We start from the raw sequence: 13,585 nt of genomic DNA, 5'->3' as shown, positions 1-13,585 counted from the left end.
TCAATGATCAAGGTCTAACAACTAAGTCTACATACACACAGCAAACGTCTACAAGCACTCAACAATGTCTACTTACACCGACAGCAACTGCATGCCTCTGGAGATGAACATGACTTTCAGCACGGATGCATCATGGCCTTCAAAAGTCTGCAGAACCCAGAGAAAGACAATAATACCACAGATCCTGTACAGGTCGTTTATCTCTGTGTCTACAATATGCTTCTTCTGAATCAGTATGTGATGAAGACAAGAAGACTCAACACTTACCTTGAGACAAGAGAGGTCAGAAAGACTCCAGATGCGGACGCTGCCGTCAGTAGAGCTGGTGGCCAGACACTGAAGCAACAAAACATTTGTCTGAGTGTTTTGATAGGCTTAATCAACTATAAGGACTCTTTATTTGTGGATTAACTCCTGGCTTCCAGTTCAGTACCATTACTATTCTGCACCAATAAACTTCTACCTTCACTGGTTAAATACTCACCACTGTCATCTTATGTTTGTTGTTTCAGATGAACCTACACAGCTATCTGCTTTATAGTTTATCTATGAAGAAATAAGACTATGGTCCAAAACATGAGTTATCTGACAGTCGTGTGGCAGATATTGTTATCAAGGATGTTGAAGGATAAGTTCCTCAACACACGATAAATTAAACAACTTAACAAATAGCAATAAGCCAGATGAAAATAGACAATGTCAAGTTACATGTTCCATAAATTAACAAGATCATTTACAGGATAACTTAGAGTAGTGACATTGGCTTGATAATGTAATTAAAGAACTGTTGAATGCATGATAATCTAGACGTACCTGGTCTACAGGTGAGAACTGGACACACCATACACCCCGGGAGTGTCCTCGGAACACCCCTGCTAAGGACAGATTGGAAACTTTCCAAAGCTGAAATCATTAACATATAGCTCATGTAAGTCCTGTAAATAGAAGCAGTACAGGGGAACCAGCAATCACTACTGTGAGAAGAAGTGAGTGAGGAAGTGTGGTTTAATGCCGCTTTTAGCAATATTCCAGCAATATCATGTTTGGGGACACCAGAAATGGGTTTCACCCAATTTACAAATGTTGGTGATCGACCCCGAGTCTTGGGCGTGACAAGCATCACATTTGAGACTACATCAGAAGCAAATTAAACATATATATGTAGGAATCATTCCTGGAATTGAATCAGTCCTTGTTTTGCATGCCATGGCATGGTAGACATATAGAAAGGCTGAAATGTTTTCAGTGTGCCCTTGTGACACAACTGATATTACAACGATAATGCACAACACGATTCATTTACAGTAAAATGCGACAAGTAAGGCATTTTGAAATGGCTTTAAAACTTTTTGCATTCCATCAACTGTTTATCAGTGACAATCACAATCTCACTGCTTTAAGATGGGTGTGGCCATTTTGAACACCAGTGCAAAAAATAACAGAAAATTGTTTTTGCATGATACTAAAATAGGTTGTGGGTTAATTCATGGTTCCAGAAAACTGAAGTGAGTTTAGTTTTATGCCACACACAGCAATATTCCAGCTATATGTCAGCAGCCAGACAATCCCATGATCAACAACATGAGCATCAATCTGCACAATTGGGAACCGATGACATTTGTCAACCATGTCAGTGAGCCTGACCACTCAATCCCGTTACTTGCCTCTTGCGACAAGCACAGGCGCCTTTCATGGCAAGCATGGGTTGCTTCAGACCTACTTTACTCCAGATCAGGAAACTGAAGATGAACTATTCGTAATACTGTTTAGGCAATAGTGCTCACAGCTTAACGTGGGTGTCGCCATTTTGACTGCCAATGCAGAAAACAGTACATCCTCTTTAGGATAGTAGCATAGCTTGTAGGTCAGTTCATGGTTGATGACAAGAGAAGCAGAACTACTCTTGCAGTCTTGACAGTGCTTAGGAAATCAGTCTCTCCAGTTTACAGGTTCACATGACGTATATTGAACTACTGAACAATAAACTGAAATGTCGGAATCGCTGTGATGTTTTAAGGTTAATTGGATGACCACACTGTATGATTATTATTTATAACTTGAATAGTTTCAACAACACTGGAGCTTCACATTCACCCCAGATTATTTCTACTTGTCATACTAAACAGTTGCCTCAAAACTCATGTCCCTTAGTGAAGAACACTGCCATTAATTATGACACTTGACCCTTGAGCTTTGTGTTGGGCCTAACCCCCGACCTCACTTGGCAAGCGTGATCGATCTTCGGATGGTAAGAATCCGGGAGGTGAATACTGACACGGTCTGGATGGAACGCAGTCAGCGCCAGGTTTTGACAAGGCATGTAAATTGCCAACCCTTCTCCAAGATGTTACCGCCACCAGAAAAACGGTCTTTCATGTTAACAGCTGAATGGAAATAGCCGATAGGCGTAAGAAAGTGGGACCGGACAGCTAATCAAGCATGATTGACAAATCCCAAGGTGGGCGTATGAAAGGTGGAAATAGCGGTGGAGTAGCCATAAATAGTCGAAGCCACCAGGCCTTCTTCCAAACGAGCATGCAAAACTCCAATACTCGAACTAAATCCACAGAAAAGGGATCTTGCAATCCCCCTATCTTAACACCAGTGCACATAGCAGGACCACCTATCCTCATACTGAACATTTGTCGAATCCTGCCTCGAAGCCAGAATTGTGTCTGCAACTGCCACAGGAATTCCGCGTGCCTCGAGGCTGGACCTGAGAGAGGCCAAGCCACCTACTGAATCAAGGGAAGTGGCGGAACAGCATCTGCTCACACATTCTCCAGCCCAGGGAGATAAACCAGAATCACCTGACAGTCATACCTGTTGCACCAGAGGAGAAAATCCCAAAGGAGTGCCAGGGACACCATGCCACCGTGCTTCAGGATGTAAGTCATGGCCGTATGGTTATCCAACTGAAGACGAACCACCTGGCCCCTGACATGATCCAGAAAGCCACACTCCGGCGCAGTGATAACTTAGCATAACTACCACAGGTTAATTTGCATATCACGTGACCAGACTTTTTTATTGTTTGTAAATGAATGCGCACATTTGTAAATAAGCTGAGACTGGCATACCGCAAGCGATTCGACAATGTGTTCATATTATTTTACACTGTTACGTAAACATTCTTCTACAACTACGTCAATAAGGTTTATGACAATATATATTATATTTCAAAATGGCTACATATTGTTTCTTCTTCATAAGCCTTTGATGACAGCACGTGGGGCCGTACAAACTGAACCACTTTAACAACGACATTTAACTAGATGTGTAGACTCATAAGAAATAAACAGTTATGAAATGTGCACATTATATTGAATGAACTGTGTAAGATGTGAGGAATCGTCACATCTTTCTGGCCTGTGGCAGAGATACTATGCTGGCTCGCCGCATGGAACTCTGGGTAGGAGAGTGCCAGAAAGCGCTCGAAAACCAACTGCACAGCTCTCAGTTCTAAGACATTGATGTAAAGACTGGCTTCGGCTTCGGCTTAGGATCAGCGTCCAGACTGCCCAGATAGGCTGAAACCGAGTCCTTCGCTCTCATGGGGAGGGGTTTCTCATAGGCAGAGACCGGAACCCCAGGAATCCTCAACACACCCTGCGCCAAGACCGAGAGGGGGACTGGAAGCGAGCCCTCCCTCTCCGTGGTAGCTGAGGCGTCCGGACCTGCAGCCAAAGGCAATGGATCAACAGACATCTCCAGGCCAGCGGAGCGAGAAGAGCGCAGCGATCTGCCCCCCAGACTCTCCAACACCCACCCAGAGTGCGTTAGGAACTCCTGCTGGAGACCTCCAACAGACTCATGGACAAGGGACTTCACCGAGTCTATGTGCTGCTGAAACAACTGGCTGATTAGGGACATATCAAAACCAGTCTGATACGATGAGCACTGAGGCATAGGCGCAGACTTAGTTTTGCCGCTAGCTTTAGACTTAGCTCTATTAGTCTTAGACGAGGGGAAGCTCCATCAGCTCCCCTCCCACTCCCCTCCCGCCTCCAAACATCACAATCCTAAGGCTCATGGCCCATCTGTGTCGCGCTTGTCCTATGGAGGGATGTTTGTCCCACATGTAGAACACACTGTAAAAGTCTGAAAGCCAATATGCCAAGTATAAGCTAACGGCCTACACAGCAGCACATTGGTTTTTGGTTTTTTTAAACATACAAAAGATTGAAAATTATGTGACTCCTGGTTTAAATAAACATTCTGTTTCTCTATTAATGAACGAATAAACCATACATACAGTTGAGGAAGACTCAGTCATCTTCACAGTACGTATAGAGTAGAACTTTCTAACTTTCCAGCACACATATCGTATCTGAACGGTGACAGCAGAAGGAATGATGATAGGGGCTTAGATGCTTACCTGGTTGCCTGCGCATGCATGGCAGAGGGGTGACTCCACGTGGAGAGGGGACGTATAATGAACAAAAAAAAAGACTTTTTGTTTATTGTACAATATTTTATTAAAACATTGATACAACTGTCATGTGACATTTTCCAGCATCAGAAAATGCATATATGTACCCCAAGGACGATCTCTATGCAAAAGAATGGAATATTGCTAACAGCAGCAGTGCTAAACATCGAACAAACCAACTATGACAATATATTAATGACACTCAACTTAGCAGTTATTATCCTACAACCTGACTGCAATGACCTTGACATCTCAATTTTTAACCCTATAATCTTATGCAAAAATCCTGAAACTACAAGACACTCACCTTTGCCGTCTTATCCTGCGAGCCTGTGGCAATAAATTTGTCATTTGGTGCAACAGTTACACAATTGATGTCCTTCTCATGTCCACGCTCTGTGGCCCGACATGTCAGTTCTGTCGGATCATCAGTACTGGAGACATCTTCTACTGACCACAACTTCAGTGTGCTATCTCGACCACCACTCGCTATGAATGATGGGGACTTTCTGCAATGTCAAGCATGTCACTGATATAATCAGCCACGTAGATGCATCTATACTTATATAACTATGTGTCTTTAGGGAAGTAGAATGGGACAAACAGAAATTCTGTTGATTACGGACTGTCAATAATTCATAGCTAGGGGTTGATGATGATTGAAGGGGTGTCACTCATTTGTTCTGGGGAGGTAGGGGATCATCTATTTTGTACACACATACTAGAAGGGGTCATCAGTTATTTTGTACAGGACATGCAGCAGAATTAATTTTCTTTGTACATGAATTTTTGTGGGGGTTATTCACATTGTACATGCTTCTCCATAAAAAACATCATCCCACCACACCTAGCCGTAAGTTATGAAGAGACCCCTATCATGATTTTCTAGTGGACAGGATTGTAATCATGCTCTGGAAACAACTCAGTGGGGATTTCAAACAGAGAACATGCTGGAATATGAACAGAGATTACCTCCAGGTTAGACCTGAACAGAGATTACCTCCAGGTTAGACCTGAACAGAGATTACCTCCATGTTAGACCTGACCAGAGATTACCTCCAGATTGGACCTGAACAGGGATTACCTCCAGATTAGACCTGAACAGAGATTACCTCAAGATTAGACCTGCCCAGAGACTACCTCCAGGTTAGACCTCAATAGAGATTACCTCAAGATTAGACCTGAACAGAGATTACCTCCAGATTAGACCTGACCAGAGATTACCTCAAGATTAGACCTGCCCAGAGACTACCTCCAGGTTAGACCTGAACAGAGATTACCTCCATGTTAGACCTGAACAGAGATTACCTCCAGATTGGACCTGAACAGGGATTACCTCCAGATTAGACCTGAACAGAGATTACCTCAAGATTAGACCTGCCAAGAGACTACCTCCAGGTTAGACCTCAATAGAGATTACCTCCAGATTGGACCTGAACAGAGATTACTTCCAGGTTAGACCTGACCAGAGATTACCTCCAGATTGGACCTGAACAGGGATTACCTCCAGATTAGACCTGAACAGAGATTATGAGATTACCTCAAGATTAGACCTGCCCAGAGACTACCTCCAGGTTAGACCTCAATAGAGATTACCTCAAGATTAGACCTGAACAGAGATTACCTCCAGGTTAGACCTGACCAGAGATTACCTCCAGATTGGACCTGAACAGGGATTACCTCCAGATTAGACCTGAACAGAGATTATGAGATTACCTCAAGATTAGACCTGCCCAGAGACTACCTCCAGGTTAGACCTCAATAGAGATTACCTCAAGATTAGACCTGACCAGAGATTACCTCCAGATTAGACCTGACCAGAGATTACCTCAAGATTAGACCTGCCCAGAGACTACCTCCAGGTTAGACCTGAACAGAGATTACCTCCATGTTAGACCTGAACAGAGATTACCTCCAGATTGGACCTGAACAGGGATTACCTCCAGATTAGACCTGACCAGAGATTACCTCAAGATTAGACCTGCCAAGAGACTACCTCCAGGTTAGACCTCAATAGAGATTACCTCCAGATTGGACCTGAACAGAGATTACCTCCAGGTTAGACCTGACCAGAGATTACCTCCAGATTGGACCTGAACAGGGATTACCTCCAGATTAGACCTGAACAGAGATTATGAGATTACCTCAAGATTAGACCTGCCAAGAGACTACCTCCAGGTTAGACCTCAATAGAGATTACCTCAAGATTAGACCTGAACAGAGATTACCTCCAGGTTAGACCTGACCAGAGATTACCTCCAGATTGGACCTGAACAGGGATTACATCCAGATTAGACCTGAACAGAGATTATGAGATTACCTCAAGATTAGACCTGCCCAGAGACTACCTCCAGGTTAGACCTCAATAGAGATTACCTCAAGATTAGACCTGAACAGAGATTACCTCCATGTTAGACCTGACCAGAGATTACCTCCAGATTGGACCTGAACAGGGATTACCTCCAGATTAGACCTGATCAGAGATTACCTCAAGATTAGACCTGACCAGAGATTACCTCCAGATTAGACCTGAACAGGGATTACCTCCAGAATGGACCTGAACAGAGACTACCTCCAGATTGGACCTGAACAGGAATTACCTCCAGATTGGACCTGAACAGGGATTACCTCCAGGTTAGACCTGAACCGGGATTACCTCCAGGTTAGACCTGAACAGAGATTCTGTTTCTCCTGTTACCATCTGTCCTAAGAATCCCCAGTCTGCCTGTAGAAGGTGAGATGACCTCACCTGGAGAAGGCGACTGCGCTGACAGCCTGTACATGCCCATGGCAGACAGCAACACAGGACAGACTCCCAGTTTCTGGCAGAAACCTCCATAGTCTCACCGTTGAGTCCTGGAACACACAACCCAGTACAACTGCTCAAAAACATGTATAAGCAAACACACATTCTGCTCACACGCTAAATCACTGAACACATTCTGTGGACTTTGGTATGTCTAATGCTGTTTATGGTTCATTTGCCTATCTGATTGTCTAACCTAAATTGTCTAAAATACCAATCAGAAAGCAGGATGCAAATCATCTTCAATGTTACGCTGGCCATACGAACACCATGGCAGCAAATTCTATTGCTTATGATCTGGTTTGCCCAAGAAAATCTTTTTGATGGAATTGTTGTCTTTTGTGAACCATGGCAAAGGGTCTATAGGTTGGCATAGGTTTAGTAAGATGCCAGTCCCTGAGATACAAAGGATGTGGAAACTCATCTGCTTCTATTACTTCCTTACCTTGGAGCAAGTAGCTACAAGGCCTGTTTTAGCGTACACAGCTACACCCAGCACTATGTCCGAGTGCCCCTCCACAATCTGACATCCCCATGTGCTCACATTGAACACCTTCAGCTTGGCACTGTTGCTGACCACAACCAGGTGTGTGTCACCTTCGCCCACAAACTGTACATCCAGAACCTCATCAGCACTGCCAGACAGCTGAAACACAGAAACAAGAAGAACTTACATGAACTGCTTGATGTCCTTGGTCCATTTGTACAAAACAGCAAAGCGCCAACACAGCTGTATACTGCACAATAACAGCTGTTACACTAAAACAACTTTGAGCAAGGGAGTCTTGGATGTTCTGTCCTAGAACATGTACCCAGTCATATTACCCTGCTCCAGCGACATGTCCAGTCATAGCACTCTGTCCCAGCGACTTGTCCAGTCATAGCACCTTTGTTCCAGTGACTGGTCCTGTCAAATCATCCAGTTCCAGTGACTTGTCCAGTCATAGCACCTTGTTCCAGCGATTAGTCTAGTCCAGGGACTTGTTCAGTCATAGCACCCTGTCATGGCATCCTGTCCAGTCATGGCATCCTGTTCTGTCTTGCCATCCTGTCCAGTCATGGCGTCCTGTCCAGTCATGGCATCCTGTCCCGTCATGGTGCCTGTCCACTCATGGTGCCTGTCCACTCATGGTGTCCTGTCCAATCTTGACATCGTTATATTGTCTGGTTTTTACATCCTTATACTGTTCAGTCATGACTTCCTGGCAAATCATGTCCAGGCATTGCCTCGTGTCCCACTGTCTTGTCATATTTGTCTCTATGAAGCTGAGTATTGTTTAACAGAGCTTTGATAAATATCAAGTGATATCAAGACGAGTCACCTCAATGCAGGAAGGAAGCCCAAAGGGATGCAAACATCACACTTCTACCTCAATAAAACAAACGAGCACTGTTGCTAAGCTGACTAACTTAGAAATATTTCACTTCAGAGGGAGTCAGGTAGGAGACAGAGGATCTTGTCTGGTGAAAGGGAGGCAACTCTGCACTGAAATGCAGCCCCTTAAGACTGGGCCTTAAATATTCCTTCATTCTCATGTAATCTGATTATCTAACTGCTAATATCCAACATGCATGCATACATGTACAGTTCAAGTTCTCAAAACCATCAGCCCGCCAATCCAGCATGCTGTCAATATTGTCACTAGAATTTGGTCTCTGCAGAAGCTAGTGAATTCATTATCATTTACAAGCCCTCTAATCTGGCATCATTCTATTTGGCACTTTGGCACAACAATGACCGCTCAACTGACTGGTTTACAATAATTAACACTTTCTAAAGCAGCATCTGGCTCTCGCTGTGATTGGTTGTTTGGTTGACAATATACTGGCATGAAGTATAAAGATTAAGCTAACTGCTGAGTGATGCATTTCACTTGCATTATAAATTAATTGTCATGTCCCAATTTATCAATCAATCACCATGTCAAGATGGCTTGACCAGTCAAGTAAGCTAGACTGGAATCAAGAAGTAAAGTACCCCAATATGTTCAGACTTTGGAGACTGTCGCAAGGAACATTGCTCTTGAGTCAAGATCAAAGAAACTGCAAGCTAAGCTTACTGACTTTTTCACTTCATGAACTATAACGTAAATGGAAGCTATTCTGTACTTGTACATTTGTGTTGTATTCTTCTGATGATCTCTTTATTGAAGAATTAAGATAGTGATTGTCATCAAAATGTTGTTCAGTTGTATTTTACAGCACAGGAAGATAAGGCAAAAGTTCTAAAAACCAACAGACTCTTTTAGCAAGTCACAACGAAAGACAGTTTAGAGGGCTTCTACTGTGTCTACCTGCTTACAGCCAGAATGTATGTATGTATCTAACTCCTTACAGCCGGCATGTATGCATCTACCTGCTTATAGCCAGCAGGTATGTATGTATCTACCTGCCTATAGCCAGAATGTATGTATGTATCGAACTCCTTACAGCCAGCATGTATGTATCTACCTGCCTATAGCCAGCAGGTATGTATGTATCTAACTCCTTACAGCTGGCATGTATGTATCTACCTGTTTATAGCCAGAATGTATGTATCTACCTGCTTATAGCCAGCATGTACAGTATGGTTCAAAATTATTGAGAATAGCTAAAGCATTTCATATTATTAAACGAGAACAAATCAGATAAAATTGAATGTATTGTGAAAGTGAACTGACCTTTTCATGTTGTGTAGGTAACAATTTAATATTTTATCAAGTCTCCTTGAGCTTCACGGCACAGTCTAAGACAGGTAGGCATACTTCCTATCAGAGAGGTTAGTGTCTCGTGAGTTATGCTGTCCCAGTATCGGACCACTTCTCTCGTCATGTCTTCAATTTTTGTCAACCCCTTTTGATTCACACATTCCTTCATCATCCCCCAAATGTTCTCAATGGGATTTAAGTCAGGACTATATGCAGGAAATGGTAATGCAGTCACATTTTTCTCCTGAAACCACTGCTTGGCATGTTTTGCGGTGTGTTTAGGATCATTATCTTGCTGCAAAATCCAGTCATTTCCATAAAACACATGTGCACTTGGAAGGAGAAAATTATCTAATATGTTAGTGTAGCGTTGACATGTCAGATTTCCCTCAAACACACACAGCGGGGTCGTTCCTAATAAGGATATCCCTCCCCATACATGAAACTTTGGGCTGTATTTAGGTCGTCGATACAACGGTGCTGACGCAGACTTTGTCCATATTTTCACATTATTGGGATATACCCATATTGAGCTTTCATCAGTAAAAATCACATTTTCCCAGTCAAAGTTTTCATGTGCCAAACACCACTGAACACGCCTGTCTTTATGTTCTTGTTTCATGAGAGGAGAAGGAATTCCAGTCTTTTTCTCACATCCAAGATCAATCAAATTTCTTCTAACTGTAGATTTTGATACAACTGTTGATCCCCTTTCTATCATTTCATACCTGATGTTGGAGACGCTTGCCCTTTGCTTTTTAGACGCTAAAATTCCCAGCCGGACGCGATCTGAGAAGTCCAATTTTCTGGGTCTCCCTGCTCCTTTCTGGTGCCCCAAATCCTTTCCCTCTTTAAAATTCTTCCTAATCCTATATACAGTAGAAAGAGGAGTTCCTGTTCTCTCTGCCAATGTATTTACATCATCAATTCCTTGATTACACAACTCAAAAATCAACCTTCTTTTATCTTCAGCAGACATTGTTGATAGTGCTGAGGAAAATGACGTCTGCTACAAATTCAGGGGAGGTAACTCTAATTGTACTATACTCAGTAGGCCAAGATGAGTTACCTCCCTTATACCATTACTTAGTTTTAAGTATCAGTGAATCAGTTGAGGTGTTAGGATAGCTCAAAGTAAAAAGAATAATTCTCAATAATTATGAACCAGACTATATGTATCTAATTGCTTATAGCCAGCATGTAAGTATGTATCTAATTGCTTATATCCAGCATGTAAGTATGTATCTAATTGCTTATAGCCAGCATGTATGTATGTATCTAATTGCTTATAGCCAGCATGTATGTATGTATCTAACTGCTTATATGCCATTTGTAACTTACTTGTTTGGAGACTAAGAGATTTTGCTCATCATAGAAGATGATGTTGTGGTCGTATGTGACGATGACCACAGAGTTGATGGCTGGGCAGTGTATGGCCTGAGTGACCACCTGGTCATTGTCTTCTTCATCCACAGCAGCTGCAGCCATAGCTTCCTTCTTGTGAACACACCGCCCTGTCAGAGTGTTGATGACACGTATCTTGCCTGCAGGAAAACACCACACAATATACCTCAGTTAATACATACGAGTGTTTGCCACTACCATGGTAATGTCCTATGCCACTGAAAAAAATGAAATATATATTGTACCATGCCGCAATGAGGAACGGGTTATATGTCCTGATTCTTGCTGATGCAGCAATATCTCATGAGCTTTTGTACCAAATGTCTTCAAATTTGGTGATGCTTACACATTGGGGGATTACAGACATCAGTCAAAATAGGCAACACTTTGGTTATTAAATGTAACATACACTTCATTTTACTTATAACACATAACACTATATTTCAGATATAACACTGGCTATACTGCAGTTAAAACACATAGCACAATTTGGTTACAACAAATAACACAGGTTACACTTTGGTTATAACACATAACACATTATATTAAAATCTAAATATTCCAGATATTTAAATACTTACCTTACCATAAGTCTTATGCATATTACCTCAAACTCTGCTTACAAGAGATCAGACAGTCACTGATTCGCCATTCTCTGGAATGGCTATCTCATGTATCGACGAATGTACAGGAATGGGAGTGACATGATCTCCCCTCCCATGCAAGAGTGGACTATCAAAAAACTAAATAATACATGTCAAGAGAAGATCTCACCTTTACTGCTGGCTACAAGGACGTGTGGACAGTCTGGAGATGGTAGGTCAAGGTCACTGTAGTCCTGATCATCTTGTAGGAGCATCACAGACTCCACACTCTGAATAGGTAAAGGTACAGGTGAAGGGACAAGCCACAGGTCAAGCAACAGGTCAATGGACAAGGCACAGGTCAAGCAACAGGTCAACGGACAAGGCACTTCAACTTACAAAAATTCACATGTCACAAAAACCAGCATCAAGCACTGCCATACGAGCAGATGGTCTGAAACTTTACTGCTGCAATACTTACCTCGAACACTGGCAGCGTCCTCCTGACTGCCAACTTCTCCATGTCCCACACGACAACCACACTGTCACGGCCGCCACTGTAGACATAAATACATGTTTACTAGCCGAACATAACCAGATAGTGTTTACTTGACATGATCCAAGCGCCGTCACATGCTGTTGTATCAAGAAAAGGTAATGATGCATGTGGAGGTCCTACCTGTACATAGCTGCGCCATCAGGGGAGAAGACAAGGCTGGTTACAAGACTGTAGTGGACGTCCACGGTGGCAACACAGGAACTAGTCTCCAGATCCCACACACGGACCTTGTAGTCATCAGCAGCCGAGACCAGCTGGATACTGGAAGACTTCGGACGGAATGCCATCACACTGCAGTTGAGGGAACATTTTGCAGATAATATCTATAATGTGTTTTCATCATGTTCACATTGAATGCCTGGAAATTGACATACCTTTAATCCATTTGAATCAATCAAACTGCAGCACATGCTCCTATTTCTTTCAAACATAGCCCCCTGGATGCCAGGTTGTTTTTCAGACACACATTTAGTAAGATCTTAAACATGAACTCTGTATCTACCTTGAACTGCAATATTTCACAGAGGTGCGAGAAATTGCTAGGCTTTTTAATCAATACTGTGCAATGAATTTTGTAACCTGACATCTCTGCATAAACAGAACAAAGAAAATACTGTCATCACTGTCTGTGTCAAGACTGAGGGTGAAAATACCACAGCACTCTTACTTCAGCATTTACATTTGCCTGTTTACCAAAACATTTCAACTGATATGTTCCAATCAATGCCCCATGTATAATGCACAAAAAACCTAGTTAATGTACATAAGGTTTATTGTACAACAGATGTCAGAGAACTACTATGTACCTGATCACTCCCTGGTGGCCCTTGAAGTTGTGGGTACAGTACTGCTCAACAACATCCCACACCTTGATGGTTGCATCACTGCCCCCAGTAGCCAGCAGAGTGGACGTCCCATCAAACACCATGCAGGACACAGGGCTAGTGTGGACAGCCTGAAACAACAGTCCATCACCCATTAGATACAGGTGGCTGATGGGGTGGCCTAGTGGTACACAAGGGTACAATGTGTGAAGATCATTTCTAGTGTCCCCTGTCATGATATACTAATAACAATGGAATATTGGTATAGGCAGCGTAAAGCCATAATCTC

At 42.8% G+C, this 13,585-nt stretch overlaps 2 protein-coding genes across 2 annotated transcripts in view; one reads left to right on the top strand and one right to left on the bottom strand.

The window, feature by feature from the left end:
* Nucleotides 1-13,585, top strand: part of LOC137283526 (adenosine receptor A3-like) — a 147,450-nt gene that overhangs the window by 47,159 nt on the left and 86,706 nt on the right. The gene's annotated exons all lie outside the window — the stretch shown is intronic.
* Nucleotides 1-13,585, bottom strand: part of LOC137284931 (transducin beta-like protein 3) — a 36,768-nt gene that overhangs the window by 13,429 nt on the left and 9,754 nt on the right. Inside the window, exons 6-16 of the mRNA XM_067816983.1 lie at nucleotides 13,279-13,427; nucleotides 12,593-12,763; nucleotides 12,395-12,470; nucleotides 12,104-12,203; nucleotides 11,267-11,469; nucleotides 7,684-7,884; nucleotides 7,182-7,288; nucleotides 4,740-4,941; nucleotides 814-903; nucleotides 268-336; nucleotides 77-147 (exon numbers count right to left, since the gene is read on the bottom strand). Of these exons, the coding sequence (XP_067673084.1) occupies nucleotides 77-147; nucleotides 268-336; nucleotides 814-903; nucleotides 4,740-4,941; nucleotides 7,182-7,288; nucleotides 7,684-7,884; nucleotides 11,267-11,469; nucleotides 12,104-12,203; nucleotides 12,395-12,470; nucleotides 12,593-12,763; nucleotides 13,279-13,427 (1,439 nt within the window). The remainder of the gene's footprint in view (nucleotides 1-76; nucleotides 148-267; nucleotides 337-813; nucleotides 904-4,739; nucleotides 4,942-7,181; nucleotides 7,289-7,683; nucleotides 7,885-11,266; nucleotides 11,470-12,103; nucleotides 12,204-12,394; nucleotides 12,471-12,592; nucleotides 12,764-13,278; nucleotides 13,428-13,585) is intronic.

Source organism: Haliotis asinina, chromosome 5 (assembly GCF_037392515.1).
Source record: "Haliotis asinina isolate JCU_RB_2024 chromosome 5, JCU_Hal_asi_v2, whole genome shotgun sequence".
Taxonomy (NCBI): Eukaryota; Metazoa; Mollusca; class Gastropoda; order Lepetellida; family Haliotidae; genus Haliotis; species Haliotis asinina.
This window is presented reverse-complemented; position numbering and strand designations above follow the sequence as displayed.